We start from the raw sequence: 22450 nt of genomic DNA, 5'->3' as shown, positions 1-22450 counted from the left end.
TGGTTTAGATAATGGAGTGGAGAATGTGTTTATAAAATTTACAGATGACACCAAGCTGGGAGGGATTGCTTGCGGTTGGAAGGACATGATTAGAATTCAAAATGACATTGACAATGAATACCATAAGATGAAATTCGATGAAGTACAGATTACTACAATTGCGAAGAAAAAATCAGATTCCCCAATACAACATGGGGAACAAGGATCTGGGGGCTGTAGTGGATGGCAGACTGAATATGAGCCAAAAATGTAATGCAATTGCAAAAAAGGCTTGTGTCATTCTGCACTGTATTATCAGCAGTATCATAGGTAAGACAGGAGGCAATTGTTCTCCTCTACTCAACTCTGGTGATGTCTCAGCTAGAGTATTGTGTCCAGTTCTGGATGCCACACTTAGGAAAGACGTGGACAAATTGCTGTCCTCTGGACTCTTCAACAAAAATGATAAAAGGCTTAAAACACTTGACCTATGAGGAAAGGTTAAAAATAACTGGGCATGTTTAGTCTTGCAAAAAGAAGACTGAGGGAGGACCTGATAAATCTTCAGGTACGTTAAGAGCTGTTATAAAGAGGACAATGATCAATCCTCTGTCCACTGAAGAATGGACAAGAAATAGTCAACTTAATCTGCAGCAAGGGAGATTTAGGTTAGATACTATGGAAAACTTTGTAACTATAAGGATAGTTAAGCACTGGAATAGGCTTCCAAGTGAGGTTCTGGAATCCCTGTTGTTGGAGGCTTCTAAAAATAAAGTGGATAAGTACCTGTCACGGATGGGTTTAGGTATACTTAATCCTGCCTCAGCTCAGGGGGTTGGACTAGATGGGCTCTCAAGGTCCCATCCAGCCTAGGTTTCTGTAATTGTTAAATTCGTGTTCAGTTTAGAGAGTATCAGACAGGAGGAGTGTTAATGAAAAGAGAGAATCTGTGCCATATGTAGGGCGCACACACCGGTCCATGTATGTGGGGGGAAGGGATTCTTCTATCACTAATACAGAGCACAGGCTGCCCTCTAGCTAGTAAAACATGCTTTGTTCTATAAGTGTTGGGGACAGTGCGATAATAATAAAATACTTAGCTTCGATTTCTCGTTTTGCATGAGAAATGCTGTGCAAGGGAGGCCAGTAGTATTATCCCCATTCTGCAGGTGGGGAGGAGGATGCACAGAGGCTAAGACCCAGACTTTCAGAAGTAGCCAGTGATCTTGGTGCCATCTGAGAAACTCTAGTTCCCATTTGCTTTGGAGTTGTGGGTTCTGTGCACCTCTTAAAAACCAGACCCAAGGGGTATCAACTTAGGTAAAAGCCAAAAATCCGTGACTAATTTTGAAAATGGATTCCTTAGAGATTTTTGCAGGTCACAAAGTGAGTCAGTGGGAGAGCTAAGAATAGAACCCTTTTTCTTGATTCCCAGTCCTGTGCCCTGGCCACTGGACCATGTTGCCAAATGGGATGGATTTAAATGACAAGAAATGAAGCTCACAAATTCTGGTTTTGCCAGGTCAGAAGTTTGTTTGAAGTTCCCAAACCTCAGTGTTCGCAATGTTTGCCCAGTTCTACTTTAAATATGATATGATAGCATATGCAGTGCAGACTTTCGGGGGGAGGACTGCTTGAGAAGTCAGCATAACTTGGTCAGGGGGCTCTGGGTTGGGTGGGGAAATGGCTTGATGAAGGGTCTCCATTCTCCACACCAAAAGGGAATGCGGAGACCTTTAGTCTCTGGACAAGACAGTTATTAAGGCTGATGGTGTCCTCTGGCACATTGCATAACCTGTGGACTGTTGTTTTGCCATTCCTGCTACATATAGCCTTTGAATAGTTGTGCCTGAGCTGGCTGATGGGATCACTAATGACTAAATTCTGTTCATCACAGGATGTATAAATACACTTCAAACCGCTTCAAGACCCGTGCGGAGCAGGAAGTGAAGAAAGCAGAGCACATGGCTCGGATAGGTGAGTCCTGGGTGGTGCATGGGTCCTGCATTAGTGCAGGAATGGTGAAGCCAGGATTGCCCCCCTGACTTGCCCTGTAATGGCAACTGCTGTGGTGAACACCATGATTGCTCGGGTGCCCTGCCTGTATGTTTATGATAGTCATATGGATAAGCCTAGTCTTTTCCCTCTGTTGCACAGAACTAGCTTTCCAAATGATTCCTTCTGTGAGCATTCTATATAGAGCTCAGAGATCCAGAAAATAACACTTTCCTTAAGCACAGAAACATTCTCCTCTTTCTGACACTAATTGTCTAACCTGTGCATGTATTAGAATCATAGAATATCAGGGTTGGAAGGAACCTCAGGAGGTCATCTAGTCCAACCCCCTGCTCAAAGCAGGACCGATCCCCAACTAAATCATCCCAGCCAGGACTTTGTCAAGCCTGATTTCAAAAACTTCTAGGGAAGGAGATTCCACCACCTCCCTAGGTAACGCATTCCAGTGTTTCACCACCCTCCTCGTGAAAAAGTTTTTCCTAATATCCAACCTAAATCTCCCCCACTGCAACTTGAGACCATTACTCCTTGTTCTGTCATCTGCTACCACTGAGAACAGTCTAGAGCCATCCTCTTTGGAACCCCTTTTCAGGTAGTTGAAAGCAGCTATCAAATCCCTCCCTCATTCTTCCCTTCTGAAGACTAAACATCCCCAGTTCCCTCAGCCTCTCCTCATAAGTCATGTGTTCCAGTCCCCTAATCATTTTTGTTACCCTCCGCTGGACTCTCCAATTTTTCCACATCCTTCTTGTAGTGTGGGGCCCAAAACTGGACACACTACTCCAGATGAGGCCTCACCAATATCGAATAGAGGGGAACGATCACCTCCCTCGATCTGCTGGCAATGCCCCTACTTATACATCCCAAAATGCCATTGGCCTTCTTGGCAACAAGGGCACACTGTTGGCTCATATCCAACTTCTCGTCCACTGTAACCCCTAGGTCCTTTTCTGCAGAACTGCTGCCGAGCCATTCGGTCCCTAATCTGTAGTGGTGCATTGGATTCTTCCGTCCTAAGTGCAGGACTCTGCACTTGTCCTTGTTGAACCTCATCAGATTTCTTTTGATCCAATCCTCCAATTTGTCTAGGTCCCTCTGTATCCTGTCCCTACCCTCCAGCGTATCTACCACTCCTCCCAGTTTAGTGTCATCTGCAAACTTGCTGAGAGTGCAATCCACACCATCCTCCAGATCATTTATGAAGATATTGAACAAAACCGGCCCCAGGACCGACCTGTGGGGCACTCCACTTGATACTGGCTGCCAACTAGACATGGATCCATTGATCACTACCCGTAGAGCCCGACAATCTAGCCAGCTTTCTATCCACCTTATAGTTCATTCATCCAGCCCATACTTCTTTAACTTGCTGACAAGAATACTGTGGGAGACCGTGTGAAAAGCCATCAGGCTTTGGATGTGCTATCGTCAATACAAAGTAACCACATTGGCTGTACATATTCCAGGGATCAGCAGTGACCTAGCAGACTTGCAGTAACCAACCATCCAGTGGCCGCCGCAGAAGTCTGGCCTAGAGCCAGTATTCCATCAGTGGGGACTCCAGTAATAGATCTGTTTGCCACAGAGGACAACACCAAATGCTCATACTTCTGCTCCAGAGCGGGTGTGAGCCCTGGGTCTTTGCCAGATACCTTTTTCCTTGGGTGGGCTCAACGACTCATTTCCTTCTCTAATGCATCCCTTGATCCCCAGGATAATAGATCAGGCTGGATAAGGCTATGAACTTCTGTTACCCCATAACCTCTTACTGGCTGAGACAGTTTTGGCTGGCTCACAGACTGTTGCAGATGTCCAGGCGGCTTCACGTACACCTCCCATTCTGCCCAGACATAATATCTCAGAAGCTAGGTCAGATCTGCAGTCATTGCACCTGATGCCTTGAATGTTGACTGGTTGAGCACTAGCGACAGACTGCTCTCTGCAGGTTCAGGAAATTCTCAGACTAAGCATAAAACCTTTGCTAGAGAGACCTACTCTTCAAAATGAGTGGATGGGGAGGAAATATCCACATAGGCAGCCCAACACAATCTGGACCCAGTAGAGGTTCTGATATTGAAAATGCTCAACTACAAACTGCACATTAAATATGGTGGTCTAGCATTGAACTCTCTCATGGTTTACCTTGCAGTAATAATGGTGTGTCACACTCCAGTGGAGTCATACTATTTTCCCATGCGACAGTAACAAAATACCTTAAGGGCCTCCTTCATATCTCCCTTCAGTTAGAGAGCCAACTCCCATGTGGGAACTCAGTGTTGTCTTCCTAAAATTCACAGAGCCTCCACCGCTGCAAGATCGCTCAGTACACCAATGACCATCAAGAAAGTCTTTCTGATTGAGTCAGTGAGCTCCAAGCCCTCAAGGCTGAACTGTCTTACACATCCTTCCATAGGAACATGGTGGTGTTGAGACCTTGTTCCAAGTTTCATCCTAAGATGGTCTCAAAATTCAGCCTGAACCAATTACTTTGGAAGTCTTCCTGAAACCACACTTGATGCTGGGAGAAAGAGTATGGCCAGAGTTTGCTCTTTTACCATAACAGGACCAAACTCTTCAGGCTATCTTCCTGCCTCTTTGTGTCCATATCTAGCCTATCAAAAGGACAACCCATCTGTGGAGCATTTTTGTGTGCCATCGTGTTCAGACAGCTGGCAAGCCCCTGTCCGAACACCGGGGGACACTCCACCAGAGCACAGGCAGCGTTTTCTGCCTGCTTTTGGGAATGTGCCAGTCTCTGAGAACTGCAACGCTGCAACATTGAGCAATTCACTGACTTTTCTTGTTTTTTACCTTGACGTGGCAACCAGGTCAGATGCCAAGGTCAGAAGAGCAATACTGGAATAACTGTTTGACTGATAGAGCTGAAATTCCTTACTCTCGCCATCCAGGGAGGATGCTCTTTACCAGTCGCTTGCGGTGGGATCCACACTGATACACATTTGAAGAAGGAATGTTTTCTTACCCTACAGTAATTGCAGCTCTTCGAGATGATGTCAGTGTGGATCCCATGACCTACCCTCCATCCACACTTTCTGGAGTTCTCAGAAACACAGGCTTTGAATTGCAAGGGAGCTGAGGGCAGGTTGTGGCCACCCTGTCCTTCATGCCTTTGTGTGGGAGCATGTGCAGCTCCTACAGACACTGCTGTTCAAAAAACCCTCCAGTCTCACATGCATGAGGCACATGCACACCTACAGTGGGATCTACATTGATTACCATAGGTACTGTAATAAACAGTTCTCTTTTGAATGCTTGTCCATTTGCATATTTCACTGTAGGTGCTTGCAAAACTGGTGTAGAAAGCACCAGCATTTGTGACTCCCCCCTCATGAAAGGTAGATAGTGTCAAGTCCGATCTCTAAAGGGGTCAAATTCTTTTATATCTACCCAGTGCCCTCTTCCCTGCTGATGAGAATGGACAATGAGAAACCTTGCCAGATTAGAGCAACACCAAAGACTGTGACCAAAGAAATTAGATTTACTTGGGAGAAAAGCTTACTACTTGGTGAGGTTGCAATTTAGGGTGTCATACTACCCGGCCCTTCTGGCCAGGTGTGACCTCAGGATCCCTGAGAAACGAATGTGCGTTGGAGACAAGGTCCTGCCATAAATGAAAGAAGAATTCACGCCTCTAGTGTCAGATGGTGATGAGAACCAGTCTTCAGGCGGCCCTAGATGCAGTGGACTCTGCTACAAGATCCATGGCTATAGCTGTAATCATGAGATGATCGTCGTAGTTGCAGGGCTTGGACTTCCCTTGCAAGGCACAGACAATAGTAGAGGGTCTTCTATTTGGAGGATCAGAGCTCTTCAGTTCAAAGACCAATAAAAGCCTTAATAGCTTGAAGGATTTGCAGGCTACCCGATTGTCCCTTAGGGTCTACACACTGACCCCAAAAAGCAAGCACATGAAACAGCCTTATGTGCCTCCGAAGGTCAGCCATGCCTACATTTATTAGTCAACTCCCTGCTGAACGCCCCTCCCCCGGGTCAATTATTCCAGTGACAGACTGGCCACATCACAGACCTCTCAACCTGCTGTGTCCCAGAAACTTAAGTTCTGACGGGACCTCTGAGAGGTCTGAATTCACTCCCATAGCTCCAAAGACTCCATTCCCACACTTTGGAAATCATTTATCCCTATTCCTGGTGGTTGATCACCACAGACCTATGGGTTTTGGATACTGTGACATCAAGGTATTTTGTCCATTTCCAAACAACACCTACCCCCAGATCACCTTCTCTGTCTCTTTTCAGGGACCTTTCTCCCAGGGCTCTTTTACAAGAGGTTCTCTTGCTACTTTCTTTTGGAGGGATCAAGATGGTACGTCCTTGTTATCAAAGGAAGGGAGGTCTACCGAAGATATGTCCTTCTTCCAAAAAAGAAGGGAGGTGTGAAATATATTCTGGATTTAAGAGACCTTGATGTGTTCACACTCAAGTCTGAAGTTCAGGATGGTCACCATAGCATAGATAATTCCTATGCTGGAGTCAGGAGCCTGATTTCCATCTGTCTATCTACAAGATGCATACTATCACCTATTAATTATTCCATAGCATGGGAAGTACATGATGTTCATGGTTGGCCACGAGCACTGTGTGCTATCCTTCGGACTCTGTCTCTCAAGAGTATTCACCAAAGCACTAGCAACAGTAGAGGCATACTTAAGAAAAAGAGGTATTGTGGTATAACCCTACCCAGGCAATTGGCTGATTTGAGAACAATCTTATCAGACCTCGGAATCATCTGCTTCACGTTCAGTCTGTTCCACACACTAGGCCTGAAAGTCAACATACAGAAATCAAACTTGAGTCCAATCCAGAGAATCATATTCGTTGGGGTGATCCTTGACTCCACCAAATCCATGGCCTGCCTTCCCCAAACACATTTGAGAATCTGTCAACCTTGGAATCTGTTGATTTGGAATCAGACTTACCACTGTAAGGATATGTCTTGCCCATCTATGTCACATGGCCTCCTGTTCCTTTGTGACGCTGCAAACCAGACTTCACTTTCACTGTATGCAGGGTTGGTTCAGGCTGGTCTGTATGCCCGCCAGACATCTCAACATGTCTCTTTGTGTACTCCTTCTAGTACTGTCATCTCCGAGAAGGTGAAAGGATCTAGCAAATGCCTGCCCCCTTCTAGCTGCTTTTCCATCCCATATTATGCTGACAGAAGCATCACTTGTGGTATGGGGAACACACATGAAAGACTTTTGGGTACAAGGCTGCACTACAAGAGAAGCAAGGATACACATCAGCCTCCTGGAACGCCGAGCCATGCACAAGGCTTTTGAGTCCTTTCTCCATCATATCAAAGGGCAGACGGTCCAAATAATGACAGACAACATGACCACCATGTTCTACATTGAACAGGTCAGTGTGAGGTCTTCCCTGCTCTGCCAAGAAGCTGTCAGACTTTGGAACTGGTGTATCAGGCATCAGTTTTCCTGTAAGTGTACAGCTGACCAGATCTGCAGAACACCTTGGCAGACAACCTGAGCAGACACTTCTCTCCCAATCACAGTGGGAGCTGAAGAATTCCATTGTTCAGAACGTCTTCTCACATTGGGATCACCTCCTAGGACACCTATTCACAACACAAGATGGCAAAAAGTATTTGTTCTGCTCGAGCGGAAGATAAAACCAGATTCCCTAGCAGATACATTCCTAATCCAGTGGCTGGGAGCCTTGATACATGCCTATCCTCTGGCCCCTGCTCCAAAGGTCAGATAGGACTCAGCCAGGTTGCACTTGACAGCCCTGACATGGCCAAGATGATTCTGGTTCCTAGGCCTCCTGAGGCTATCAGCTGTTCAGCCCAAGACTTTACCTCTGCTTCTGGTTCTGGTGTTGCAAACTATGGGAGAGAGCCTGCATCCAGAACTGAGATCCTTCCATCTCGCAACTTGGGGCCTCAGTGGATGTTGGCTATAGAGTAAGCCTGCTCTTCTCCAGTCAGAAATGTTCTCATGAATAGCAGAAAAGACTGAGACAAACTTACCTGGCGAAAAGGATGATATATTTTCACTGGCATCAGTGAGAAAACATCATTTCTCATCACTCTTCTGTGCCTGTGTTACAGGGTGACTGTTTGTTTGAGAGGGAATAAGTCCAGTGCACCTCTGATTCATCTGCTCACTCCAGTTGGGGTGTAAAAGAGGTAACTGGGCCCTAGAGGGGGAAGAGACCTTAGCGCGCCAGTGGAGTCAATCAGGAAAAGCCCAGGTGAGAGCTGTATGGGAGTGAGAATTTTGGCAGGTGGTTGCTGCCTGAGACCAGGAGATTGCAGAAGGTCCCTAAAAGAAGCAGAGGGTATCTGAAAGCAGGAGAGTAGCAAAGAGTGGTTTGACGACTGATCCTGAAGCCAGAGAGTAAGGGGTGAAGTCAGGAGAGTAGCAGAGGGAGTTGCCTGCTGCTGGCTTTTAAACTGGAGAGTGAGAGCCAAGGGCAAAAGAGGGCTGAAGGCAGGAGAGCAGTGGAGGGGCTGGAGCCAAAGGACCAGAGAATACTGAAGCTCTCCTAGCAGAGAGGGTGGGAGAGGGGGTAGTTTCTGCTGGGAAGAATGGTGTGACACTCCAACTGGAAGGGCTGGTGTGGCTATCCTGGTAAAGGAGAAGAGCAATAAAAGAGCTGGTGTATAGTGGAAGACGCTGGAGAATGGCAAGGAAGCATTCCCAGTAGGAGCTTCTTCCTGAAAGAGTGGGGTTTTAAGGACTGTATGCTCTGTGTGAGAGAAATTGATTGTTTGGGATTTTTGTTATGGGTCATTTGAACTGTTTTTGTAATAAACTATCCCCTAAGGAAGGTATTACCAAGTCAAGAAAGCTTGAGTGGAGTCACTGGGGACTCTGAAGGAGGGAAACTGAGGCAGACGTGCCTGTTCTGCCTCAACCTGCTGCTAGAGGGCACCTTAAGAGGGGCAGTCTTATCACACTCAAATCCTGGATTATCTTCTGGAGCTGAAACAGAACAGCCTGTCCTTGAACTCAGTCAGGGTACATTTCTTAGCAGTTTCTACCAATCGCTCTGACAGAAAACCAGCGTCTCTTCCTGTCCGACTAATTAAGTTTTTAAAGTTTCTGATTAAGGTATTTCCACCGGAACCTGTTTCCCCATGGGATATTAATCCAGAACTTTCAGCTCGCATGGGCACATCCTTCAAACCAGTGGCAACCTGCTCTCTATTACGCTTGTCTATGAGGACTACATTTCTGATTGCCATTATTTTGGTGAGAAGGGTTGGTGTGAGATCTAGGCACTGATGGCTCAACCCCAACCTCACACATTCTCCCTCTTCTTTATCTGGACAAGGTATCTCTGAGAACACGTCCCAGATTTCTACCTAAGGTGGCCATGAAATTCTGCTTAAACCAGCAAATCCACTACTGGTGTTCTTTCCTAATCCTCACACATAAAGGATGGAGGTGACACTTGACACCTTGGAAATAAGAAAGGCTTTGACCTTCTACTTCCAGAGGACAAAACTATTCAGATCCTCACCCAGACTGTTCATCTGCATGGCAGAGAATGAATGTCTCAATTATATCAATGCAAAGATTGTCAGACTGGATCTCTGTGTCAATACCTGCTACAAGGTGGCCAAAGTAGACTAGCTTACTACACTCAAGGCTCTCTCAGCTAGGGCTCAAGAAGCATCACCAAGGAATGTGCTTACCTCTGACATCTGCATGGGCAACCTGGATGTTGGTTCACACATTCACAAAATGTTCTGTATGGCCTGAAGCCCTCCAGGTCCGATGTTGCCTTTGGTGAAGTGGTGCTGCAGTCCTTGTTTTATTGAAGACTCCAAGCTCCATTGCACAGGGTCCCTGCTTGGGAGTCACCATTAGTGGCCTGTGTATATGGACAAGAACCTGAGAATGACAAGTTACTTACCTTCTAGTAATTTGAGTTCTTCAAGATGTTTTGTCCGTATGCATGTTCCACTGCTTGCCCTCCTTTCACTCTACCTCAGAGTCCTTACACCTTGGATTCTGCAGCTGAGAGGAAATTAAGTGGCAGTTGGCTTGCTCTGCCCTCGTATGCCTTTGACCTGGAGCGTGAGGACTCTTGGCACATTTGCATTTTACAGGCACTGCTGGCCAAAAAACTACAGACTGCAGCACACGAAGTGCATGTGCACCCATTAGTGGAATATGCATATGGACCGCACATCTTGAAGATCTCCTCTTATTGTACTTATTTTTCTAACTGAGGCATGCATAGAGACAGCTGTGGCTTTGGTTGGAGTGTCAAGTAGATGGTCTGAATTTTGATGCCACGAGCTAGAGTCAGGAACCGTCCTGTCTCTCACTCTTCTCACAATTCAGTCTCTAAGGCTACCAAATGGGCTTTTAGAAAATGTGAGTGTCAGCTTCTTCATGGACAATTAAGGACAAAAACGCTCTGATTGCTATTTTAGATTAAACTTCATGCTATTGGGTTCCTTGTGCTTTGTACATAACACAAATTTGAGCCTTTCCAGGCAAAATTCCCTTAATTCCTCTAAGATTCTCCCCTCTTCAGTCTTTCTAAGAAACTACTGTTACAGTAACATTTTCCCACCCCACCATGTCCCCCCTCCACACACACACAACTCAGGTCTCTTCGCTAACTTCTTGCCTCTTTCCACGTCAAGTTTAAATTCTTCGCTTTCACAACATTGCACAGTTCTGCCTCTCAGTCCTTCTCTTTCCCTGCTCACCTGCTCTCTGCCATCCTTCACACTTCGATGTTCCCTTTGTCTCCTACTTGTGCTGTTGTGCCTCTTATTCTTTCTACTTCTTGCCCTCACTCCCAGCGCCCCCAACACCCTTGTGTCTGATTAGAGATCCCTCCTTCTGACTCACTGGTGGCTGGCTTTCCTCCACTCTCCTTGGTTCTAGCACTAGCTTCTCCTCATTTGCCCAGCCTTAAGCTCACATTTGGCAGTCTGACCTCTCATGTCCAAGATTTTATTTTGTACCTTCTTATGTCAGCTTGTCATCTTTCCCTTGCCTGTATTAGTGAGATGTAGACTGTAAGCTCTCTGGGATCTATATTTCTGGGAAGCGCCATGCATGCTTGTGGTGCGTTCTTGAGTATTCAGTATTAATATTACTTCTTTGTATGTCTTCCAGCGGAGGAGAAGGCTCGAGAGGCAGAGAGTAAAGCCCGTGCACTAGAACTTCGCCTGGGCGGGGATCTCACACGAGACTCCAGGGTGAGATTTCTGCATTTCTCTGTCTGTTTGCTGAGGGTTCAGAGCCACCCCTCCCTAAGCTAAGTGGAGTTGGCAATACCAAGTACTATGCAGTGTTTCAGTGTGGACAGGTGGCCATTCCTGTTGGAGATGCTATTGTGCTGATTCTGTGTTCAGTCTTCCCAGGCATCCTTAATGTCTGTTTTCTTCAACAGATGTGCTTACATTTCGCAGGGTTTGACAGCGGCTTGTTTCTACTCAGTTGAGGGAGCCATGTGAGCATTGCTTCTGCCTGGGGTGAAGTACCCCAGGATGTATGTGCAGTGGGCAGGCGAGACTCTGGCAAAGTGTCAGTATAGGGTCCTGGTGAGCTTGATTGTAAAGGTCCTTTGTTCAATGCCATTGCTCTAAAGAAGAGAGTGGAAGAACGTGAAGAAATCTGGAAATTTACTACTATCCAGGCTGTTTTTGTGGCTACCACTCCTGTAGGGCTTATGGTTTAGTCCTAAATTTGCCCTCTTCGTAGCTAGAATTTTTTTTTCTTTTCTCACAAGCGATATTCCTCTGAAGCCACACCTTGTGCAACTTTCATGCCAGCTCTGAAAGCTAAGCTAAGCAAGGCTAGGCCAGTCAGTACTTGGATGGAAGACCTTCAAGGAAATACCAGGTGATAAGTAAGGTGGCACTCAGTATTAAAAATGCATCAACCTACTGCTAGATGTTGCTTTGATTTTTTCATGAGAAGTACTGTAAAACCACATTCCTTAACCCACAGCACTATTTGTATGAGTTGGCGTATTAGTCCCAGTGTCTTACCCAAATTCCATTTTGCCTTCCTAAATTCCCCTGTTTCAGTTGGATACAGGATTCTTTGTTTCCTCTTCTAATCTGTCATGTAATGTTGCTGAGGGTGGTTAAACAATTGTTGTGCTTCACCCCAGAGGTAGCTGTTTTCATTGATTTACTGTGGCTAGTGAGAAGATTTCTGTGCCAAAGTCTGTAAAATGCTTTGGGATCCTTTGGAAGGAGAGGTGCTACAGAAATGTTTAATTTTGGTTTTACTGTGAGGTGCTTTGTGTCTGCAGGTGACTCTAAGGCAAGTCCAGAACACAGCCATAACCATGCGTAGAGAGGCTGATGTCAAGCGGCGGATCAAGGAGGCAAAGCAGCGGTGAGTACAAGGCCACTTGGGGCTTCAGTTGTCCCGAGCTGTTGCTCCGTAGCCCTCTCAGGCTTGAGCAGGTGTCTGTTATCTTGGCTCACCCCCAGGGACCACCCAGTTGACCTTGTTGGAGGAATATAGCCAGTTCTACTCTGAAGCCCATGTAGGTGAGGCTATTCAGAGCTTTGCACCTTTGACCTTGCAAGGTGACCTTGTTGAGAGGAGTTTGCTGTTCTGATAGCTTGGGGCTCTCCAGGCCCCTCTTCCTTACAGAACTTGCTAAAATGTATTTGTTGTGGCTTGCGAGCCTGGTTTTCTAGAAACCCACACTGTTTTGTAATCCATATAGTAATCAATTGGGATGGGCAATTTTGATGTTGATACCAAGCAACTTAATTGTCCAGCAGTGAAAGGAATAGTGGACTGTTTGTTTAGACAACACTGGCATCCTTTCAAATGAATGCAAAGTCAGGACCTGAGGAGTCCATGAAGCCATTCTGGATAAGCATGTGAGCTGGGCGTTTTCAGTATGATGATACCACAGAGGTCATCCTAAGTGTTCATAATTAAGTTCTCTCCTGTTGAGGTGAATGGGGGGTTCCCTGCTCTCTTGGTGATACTTCTATTATGTCCTGAAGGCTTCCTTTACTACCAGAAGATGAGGTTAGGGCTGCACTAGCATGATCAGGGGGTTGCAGTGTAATGCAATAGCTACTCCAGCATGACTTGGCTTTGCCTGAGTGGATGGGACCAAATCATACTATAGCCAGGCTACCCAGTGGTGGCACTAGGTCTGTAATAGGACTCAGGCACAGCTATGGCACTGCAGCTAAGCCGTCGTAGCTCCATTGTGTAGAAGGTTCCTGCTTTGACCAAAGGCATTTTTCCATCAATGCAGTTTATCCATTTCTGTGGGCGGTTGACTGAAGAATTCTTTTGTTGAACTAACAGAATCTACAGTGAGAGTTAATCGACCTAACTACGGTGTACGGGACATGAAATTTTTCACAGCCATGAGCGATATAGCTATGTCAATCTTAATTCACAGGTGTAGACATGGCCTCAATAACATGTCACAGCAGGATTGGGTGACTGTTGTCTTATAACCTAACTTATGGCTGACTTAGAAAAACGCTTCCTCAGCTCTCATCCCCTAATGCCCCTACTTTACTTGCGCTACATTGATAACATCTTCATCATCTGGACCCATGGAAAAGAAGCCCTTGAGGAATTCCACCATGATTTCAACAATTTCCATCCCAACATCAACCTCAGCCTGGACCAGTCCATACAACAGATCCACTTCCTGGACACTACGGTACTAATAAGCGACAGTCACATAAACACCACCCTATACCGGAAACCTACTGACCGCTATTCCTACCTACATGCCTCCAGCTTTCATCCAGACCACACCACACGATCCATCGTCTACAACCAAGCTCTACGATACAACCGCATTTGCTCCAACCCCTCAGACAGAGACAAACACCTACAAGATCTCTATCAAGCATTCTTACAACTACAATAACCACCCACTGAAGTGAAGAAACAAATTGACAGAGCCAGAAGAGTACCCAGAAGTCACCTACTACAGGACAGGCCCAACAAAGATAATAACAGAACGCCACTAGCCGTCACCTTCAGCCCCCAACTAAAACCTCTCCAACGCATCATCAAGGATCTACAACCTATCCTGAAGGATGACTAATCACTCTCACAAATCTTGGGAGACAGGCCAGTCCTTGCCTACAGACAGCCCCCCAACCTGAAGCAAATACTCACCAGCAACCACACACCACACAACAGAACCACTAACCCAGGAACCTGTCCTTGCAACAAAGCCCATTGCCAACTGTGTCCACATATCTATTCAGGGGACACCATCACAGGGCCTAATCACATCAGCCACACTATCAGAGGCTCGTTCACCTGCACATCCACCAATGTGATATATGCAATCATGTGCCAGCAATGCCCCTCTGCCATGTACATTGGTCAAACTGGACAGTCTCTACGTAAAGAATAAATGGACACAAATCAGACGTCAAGAATTATAACGTTCATAAACCAGTCGGAGAACACTTCAATCTCTCTGGTCACTCGATCTCAGACCTAAAGGTCGCAATATTAAAACAAAAAGACTTCAAAAACAGACTCCAACGAGAGACTGCTGAATTGGAATTAATTTGCGAACTGGGTACAATTAACTTGGGCTTGAATAGAGACTGGGAATGGATGTGTCATTACACAAAGTAAAACTATTTCCCCATGTTTATTTCCCCCTCTGCTCCTTGGACGTTCCTGTTAACTGCTGGAAATGGCCCACCTTGATTATCACTACAAAAGGTTTTCCCCCCCGCCCGCTCTCCTGCTGGTAATAGCTCATCTTAAGTGATCACTCTCCTTACAGTGTGTATAACACCCATTTTTTCATGTTCTGTGTGTATATAAATCTCCTCACTGTATTTTCCACTGAATGCATCCGATGAAGTGAGCTGTAGCTCGCGAAAGCTTATGCTCAAATAAATTGGTTAGTCTCTAAGGTGCCACTAGTACTTCTTTTCGTCTTATAACCTGATTAATCTTGGTAGTTTTACTACTGTAGATGAGCCCAGAGAAGAAAACAGTAGTATGCCGGTGGGAGCTTTGTTGACCTTTTTGCCATTACAAATTCATATGAGGAGATCAAAAGTTGAGCTTCCTTCAAGAAAATGGAATTCCCCCTGCGACTCCACAAGGTGGTGTTAAACTTAACCGACTTGCTTAATGTGCATACCTTCAGTGCTCACACATCCTGATAAATTCCCTTCCCACTTTGGGAAATGCAGGTATAGATCTTAATATACCTTTCTTACACGCTTTCATAAGCAGTGAAATACTTTTAAATGTCATTGTTGTTAATGGTCATCATTGTCATTGAGTAAGCATCCATATAAAATGACCGGAATAGGCTGTGCTAGGATCTGTTGATTCAGGCTTTCTGCAAACTCAGTCAGATGCCTATGAATTGGTTATATTCACTTCACATTTTGAAGGGTTTTTTCATAACCATAATAGCTAGTGATTCAGCAATTTAAAATGAAAGCTGAGACTTTGAGAACAATTGAGAGGTCTGTCTGCCTGCCCCTCCTCCCACACAAATTTCCTTGTACGCCCCCAGGGTACTGCACTTTGGGAAGCACTGACCGAAAATCTTTGCTAGATGTGGACCTAAATAGACTCTGCCGCAGACAGCAGGAGGAGAGAAAATAGTTTGAATTTAAAATTGATCTTAAAAGAGTTGTGACTTCTGGGATGCAGAAATCCATGTGGGAGACAGTTTTCCTCCTATTCCCATGTACATAACGTCTTTTCCTTATTAATTATTTCTTCGTTCTGATGGAAGTGCTGCATAAAATAGAATCCTATGAATGGGGCCCAAGGGGATCTTCTACTCTCCCTTATTAATAGACATAAAACACCTAGTGCATTCCAGCAAACAACTCCTCTTGGAAATGCATCATCCCACTATTAAACAGCAAATGTGAAACTATAAGAACTAAAATTCAAGAAATCTTTAGGAACAGCAACATTGCACTTACCCCCGAGTGTAGCTGGGAAACCTTTAAAGCTAACATACATGATTATACTTCCCTACATAAAAAAGTTTTTTAAAGAAATATTGAAATCAACTTCAGAAATCAAAAATAAATACCTAGGCTGTAAAATCTAAGCAGACATTAAAGCTCTCAACTGCAAAAACAAACTTAGCTCTAGTAGATAGCTTAACCCTGGCTAAACATGTCTGAAAAGTTTCAGAGGGTGGGGAAATGAATGTGTGAGATAAAATGAAAACTCCCAGCCTGATTAACAAGACACAACGATCTGGCCAAATTTATTTGAGCTAGAATTAGTGAATTGTCAAGTAACTTCAGGTCTGCAAATAATAGAGCATAAAACCCTATGTGCTGTTTCTCTCTCTCCTCCCCCCAAGTCCCCAGGTAAGCAAAGACTTTTTAGACAGGGCAGGACTCTCCCTAACTGAAGAACTATACAAGTCTAGAAAGCGAGATACTGAGCAAGGTCCCAGGATGTAAAGGGAGCCCTATTGTACAAAACAACACCTTCCCCAGACTCCCAACAAACTCTTCACTTAAAAAAATAGAATTATAGGTGATGTCTGAACTCCTGCTAGATCATCTTCCTACTGTTAACTTGCATTGGTTCTGATTTCGTTAATATACTAAACCCGATGCACCTTCTCTAGCGCAAGCCCTGATAGCCTTATGAAATGTCAACAAAAATATAGCAAATGGGACAGAATTGATATTACCAACAATAACAGGCTTTGTATGATGAAGTCCACTGTCTGTCTGGCAAGATAAGTCAACCTACTCTGGCCCCTTGTAACAGGGAAGGAGGAGGAGTTCTATTGGGAGCTCACATTGAAAGAGGCTTCCATTAACCTGCTTACTACCCAATGAAAAATGAAACTTTCTCTTAAATTTGTACAGTGAGACAACTACTGCATACCCTGTCCAGAAGCCTTTTAGAAACTGGAAATAACTCTCCTGCCTTTGAGCTCCAGAGGGGAACCAGGCAATGGAGGTGCACTGTCCCCCTTCCTTTTGTCACAGAAGCTCACATCTGCATAAACTCTCAAGTCACAGGAGTCCAACTGGCAAAGTTTTAACACCAAAGCTCTTTGTGTGAATTACCTGTTTCTGTGTTGTCCTAACCCTGACATCTCTGCCTGCAGTATTCAAAATGTTGGCTCCCTTCAATAAATGTTCAGGATTAAAAATCAATTGGGACACAAATATTCCAGGTAGTCTCCCAACAATTGGTTCAATCAAAACTTACCCCACTAAAGAATGTTCTGTCTCTTAAATATCTGGGCATGAATGTGACAATGAGATCGATCTAATTTACAAAATGAATGATCACCTAACACTAGATAAAATCTGTCAACTGCTAGCCAAGTGGGCACTTCTTCCGATATTCCTTATCTCCAAAGTTAACGTTCATAAAAATGTTCATCTTAGTAATGTGCACTTGTCTCTTTGAAAATGTTGCTGTCTCATTAACAAAGAATTTCTTTAAAAGGCTGCCATACCAGCTTTGCTCTGGGCCAGCAGAGTCCCAAGAAATGACTACAACACAGGAAGGAAGAGATTGCTGTCCCTAGCTTCTGCCTTTATTATTTAGGGTACATCTACACAGCAAAAAAAACCCCAAACCCTCTGCAGCAAATCTCAGAGCCCAGGTCTACAGATTTAGGTTCGCCCGGCTTGTGCTACAGTGCTAAACGTAGGTGTGTAGTTGCTGCATCTTAGCCTGGAGCTTGGGTTCTGAAGTCCAGGGAGGGGGTGTTTCAGAGCCCTAGCTCCAGCCTGAACCAGAGCGTCTTCATGGCTATTTTTAGCACTGTAGCACAAGCCTCATGAGTCCAAGTCGGTAGATCCAAGCTCTGAGACTCACTGCCGCAGCTTTTGTTGTTGTGTAGATGTAGCCTTAGCCTCCCAACTGTGATATCTTGATTCTAGGACAACCCAAAAGCTCCAGAAAGTGAACTTAAAAAGGATTTAATGGATCGGTTTTGTTAGGAGATATTTTGTGCCTTTGATCTATCGGGCCATGAAGCAGAGCCCTGCAGTTAAAAATATCTCTGTATCTCCTAGTCTGGCTACACCTAGGAGTATAGAATCACATTAATACAAATAATAAGAGAATGGACATTGACTAGATCAACCTGTCAGGCATTTATTCTAAAATATTTCAGCAGCATAGGATAACAATCAGGTGTGTGTGCGTGCTGCGTGCACGCCAGTTGGAAGATTTTTCCCTTAGCAGCATCTGTAGGGTCGGCCTGGGCGCCCCCCTGGAGTCGTGCTTTCATGGTGCCCAATATAGGGCCTTGCTGACCCACCACCCCCTGAGTTCCTTCTTACCACCGGTGACGTCTAGCTGGAACAAACTGTTGTTTTTGCTTTGCAAGCGCGTTTGGGCAGTGTCCACTCTTCGTGTTCATAGTTTGTAGTAATTTCTAGTGTTTTGTTAGTCAGTTAATAGTATTAGTAGTTCTGAAGTTTCCTTTTGGCCTCCCCCTAACCCCCAACAACTCTTCCCCAGTACCGGGGTATGCCCCGGTCCCCAGGGTTCAAGCTCTGTGAGGACTGTACCTAAGAGTGACCCGCACTCTTCCTGTCTGTGGTGTCTCGGGGAGAGCCACCAGAAGGAGAAGTGCAGAATTTGCAAAGGGTTCCATCCTAGGACCTTAAAGGACCATGATCAAAGACTTACGATCCTTCTAATGGAAGCGGCACTCCGGCCACGATCCGGGGTCGGCAGAATCCACGCCCAGCACCTCCTCGTCGGTGCACAATCCAGTACCGAGGAAGGACCCCAAGGAGTCACAGCTCTGCCCATAGACAGTCTTCTGTGAGGCACCAGTCTCAATCCTCAGTGCCCCAGAAAAAGAAAAGCCTGGAGAGCCTCCCCCATCCAAGCCCAAGGAGCCTGCGGCAGAGAGACCTGATTCGGGCAACATCACCTCAGCTCCTCTGCCTCCTAGGGTCTCATCGACTACTGCCCTCCTCTGGGTCCAGTTGAGTCTGAAGCCTCATCGCTCTCCGGACCGACATGGCAGGCAGCTACAGCACCCCTCAATGCCAGAGGCATTCAGTGCAGCTCAGGACTTTATGCATCTCATGGCACCGTCCTCCCTGCAGAGGAAAAACAAGTTGCCGGTGACTGCCCGACCCCCGTTCCCATCAAGGGGAAAGCTGGCAATGATGGCGCATCGATTCCCATCTCCAGCACACCTCTCCCCGGCACGGTCCACCCACATGGGGGAGCCACACCGGTCCCCTGTTTCTCGGCACTGTTCGTCAGCACAGCGGAACATTGCTCCTCTCTGGTCCTCCTTCTCAGAGACCTTGGAGTCGGAGGTGGAATCCTACTGCTCTGATAGGACCAGGAACAGACGGTCCAGGTCCCACCGTGACCACCAGCCCTATCTGGCACTGTGGCCACCGAAGTGGCAACCCTCAACTAAGTGGCCCTTCTGGACACCCTGGGCATATCATCAGAGCTAGGGACAAATCCAAGGGTCAAGGTCCAGGTCCACATCTGTGTCTTCAGCATCTTTCGTCCCTCCGCATGCACGGCCAGCAGCAGCGCCACCAACACCCCTACCTTAACCTGCAGCCCCGGCACTAACTCTTCCAACATTGGCACCGCCAGCGTCGGCACTGATGATTGCGGTTCCGGTGGCCCCAGAACTGCAGGCCACGGACCTGGCAGCACAGAAGTACGGGGTGCTGCATGACCCCCTGGGCACTGAGGGGAATGAGTAGGGCCCATTGCCAGGACTTTCCTCCTCATCCTCCCCAGATGAAACTATGGCGGGGACATAGATGGCCCCGGCCTTGGAGGACAACAAGGTCCTGCAACAGCTGCTGCGACAGGTGGCCCAGAACCTGGGCATCCAGGCAGAGGAGGTGGTAGAGGACACTGACCCGACAGTTGACATCCTCACCCCCTCCAGACCTTCTCGTATTACCTTGCCATTAATAAAGACTATTGCTGAGACCACAAAGACATTGTGGCAGACCCAGCCCTTCTGTCCCCTGTGGCCAAGAGAAACGAGAGGCGATACTTTGTCCCTTCAAAAGGATACGCACATCTGTATACCCAACCAGCCCCCGATTCCCTGGTGGTTGTTGCAGCTAGCCAGCGTGAGCGCCAGAGCTACAGGGGCCCTCCTCTAAAAATAGGGATACTAAAAGACTAGACCTTTTTGGGAGGAAGGTCTACTCCACTGTGGGGTTACAGCTCCGCATATCAAACCAGCAGGCCATCGTTAGCAGATACTCACATAATACCTATGACGCGATGGTCAGATTTGCTGAGCTGCTGCCACAGGACTTGCATGCGGAGTTCTCAGCACTGGCGGAGGAAGGGAAACTAATTTCTTGAGCTTCCCTACAGGCCGCATTGGACCCGGCAGATGCGGCTTCCCGCACAATGATCACAGGGGTTGCAATGAGGAGGAGTTCCTGGTTGCAGGTCTCGGGTCTCCCCTGTGAGGTCCAACAAACTATCCAGGACCTCCTCTTCGAGGATTCGACCCTCTTTTCTGATAAAACGGACAAAAGACTCCACAGTCTAAGGGACTCAAGGGCCACCCTCAAGTCCTTGGGCCTCCACACGCCCGCCACTCTGTGCAGGCACTTCTGGCTGCAGCTTCCCTCGTGGTTCTACCAACCGCAGAACCATCAGGATTCTCCTCGGAGTTGGAATAGGAGCGGCACGAAAAGACAGCACCCATCCTCAGGCCAGGGCTCTAGCCAGTCCAAACCACGTCCTGGCCCCAGACCGGCCTTTTGAGGGTGCTGTCGAGGGCGACGCATCAGTACAAGAACTGGATCTACCCAGCCTTACCTTTTCATCCCGACTATCCCCTTTCTACCATGCATGGTCCCGTATCACTTTGGACCAGTGGGTACTCTCTATCCAATTCTGTGCCCTCCTGCCCTTCCAGCCCCTTTCCCTGTCCCTCTTCAGGAACCCCTCTCACAAGCAAATCCTTATACAGGAGATGCACTCGCTCCTCTCGCTAGGGGCAGTGGAAGAGGTTCCTCAGGAGCAAAGGGGCAAGGATTTCTACTCCCGGTATTTCCTAATACCGAAAGCCAAGGCTGGGCTCAGGCCCATCTTAGACCTGCGAGAACTCAACAAGTTTGTGAAGAAGCTCAAGTTCTGCGTGGTCTCTTCTGCCTCCATTATCCCCTCATTGGATCCAGGGGGCTGGTATGCTGCCCTCAACTTGAAGGACGTATACTTCCACATAGCAATAATTCCACCCCACAGAAAATACCTCAGGTTTGTGGTGAATAGCAACCACTATCAGTTCACAGTTCTCCCTTTTTGCCTGTCAGCAGCTCCTCGAGTGTTCACCATGTGCATGGCAGTTGTGGTAGCATTCCTGCACAAGTGGCAGGTACAGGTGTTCCCATACCTCGACGACTGGCTGATCAAGGGCTGCTCCAGGTCTCAAGTGGAGGCACAGGTCGGCTTCATAAGAATGACGTTTGGCAAACTGGGCCTCCTTCTAAACGAAGAGAAATCAGCGCTGTCCCCCGATCAGAGGATAGAGTTTATAGGGGCAGTACTGGACTCCACACAAGCCAGGGCATACCTCCCCAGAAGCGAGGTTTTGGTCCCTGGGCGACGACATACGAGGTCTCAAGCAGTTCCCCACCACTACACCAAGGAATTGCCTGAAGCTCCTGGGATACGTGGCGGCTTGTACCTACATAGTACAGCAGGGATCAGCAGCAACCTTTGGCATGCGGCCCGCCAGGGAAAGCCGCTGGCGGGCCGGGCCCGTTTGTTTACCTGCAGCGTCCGCAGGTTCGGCTGATCACAGCTCCCACGGGCTGCGGTTCGCCATCCCAGGCCAATGGGGGGCTGCGGGAAGCAGCATGAGCCGAGGGATGTGCTGGCCGCCCTTTCTGCAGCTCTCATTCATAGAATCATAGAATATCAGGGTTGGAAGGGACCTCAGGAAGTCATCTAGTCCAACCCCCTGCTCAAAGCAGGACCAATCACCAACTAAATCATCCCAGCCAGGGCTTTGTCAAGCCTGACCTTAAAAACTTCTAAGGAAGGAGATTCCACCACCTCCCTAGGTAATGCATTCCAGTGTTTCACCACTCTCCTAGTGAAAAAGTTTTTCCTAATATCCAACCTAAACCTCCCCCACTGCAACTTGAGACCATTACTCCTTGTTCTGTCATCAGCTATCACTGAGAACAGTCTAGATCCATCCTCTTTGGAACCCCCTTTCAGGTAGTTGAAAGCAGCTATCAAATCCCCCCTCATTCTTCTCTTCCGCAGACTAAACAATCCCAATTCCCTCAGCCTCTCCTCATATGTCATGTGTTCCAGTCCCCTAATCATTTTTGTTGCCCTCTGCTGGACGTTTTCCAATTTTTCCACATCCTTCTTGTAGTGTGGGGCCCAAAACTGGACACAGTACTCCAGATGAGGCCTCACCAATGTCGAATAGAGGGGAACGATCACATCCCTCGATCTGC

The 22450-nt window shown here is 46.9% G+C and overlaps 1 protein-coding gene across 7 annotated transcripts in view; it reads left to right on the top strand.

Annotated features, from left to right (window-relative positions):
• The window catches only part of MORC2 (MORC family CW-type zinc finger 2), a 103649-nt gene that overhangs the window by 48732 nt on the left and 32467 nt on the right, over positions 1-22450 (top strand). For all 7 annotated transcript variants that reach the window (XM_037878417.2, XM_037878416.2, XM_037878420.2 and 4 more), the window contains 3 exons: positions 1877-1956; positions 11142-11224; positions 12289-12374. In XM_037878417.2, the coding sequence (XP_037734345.1) occupies positions 1877-1956; positions 11142-11224; positions 12289-12374 (249 nt within the window). The remainder of the gene's footprint in view (positions 1-1876; positions 1957-11141; positions 11225-12288; positions 12375-22450) is intronic.

Source organism: Chelonia mydas, chromosome 15 (genome assembly GCF_015237465.2).
Source record: "Chelonia mydas isolate rCheMyd1 chromosome 15, rCheMyd1.pri.v2, whole genome shotgun sequence".
Classification (NCBI taxonomy): domain Eukaryota; kingdom Metazoa; phylum Chordata; order Testudines; family Cheloniidae; genus Chelonia; species Chelonia mydas.
Note: the sequence above shows the minus strand (reverse complement) of the source record. Positions and strands in the feature narration are given on the sequence as shown.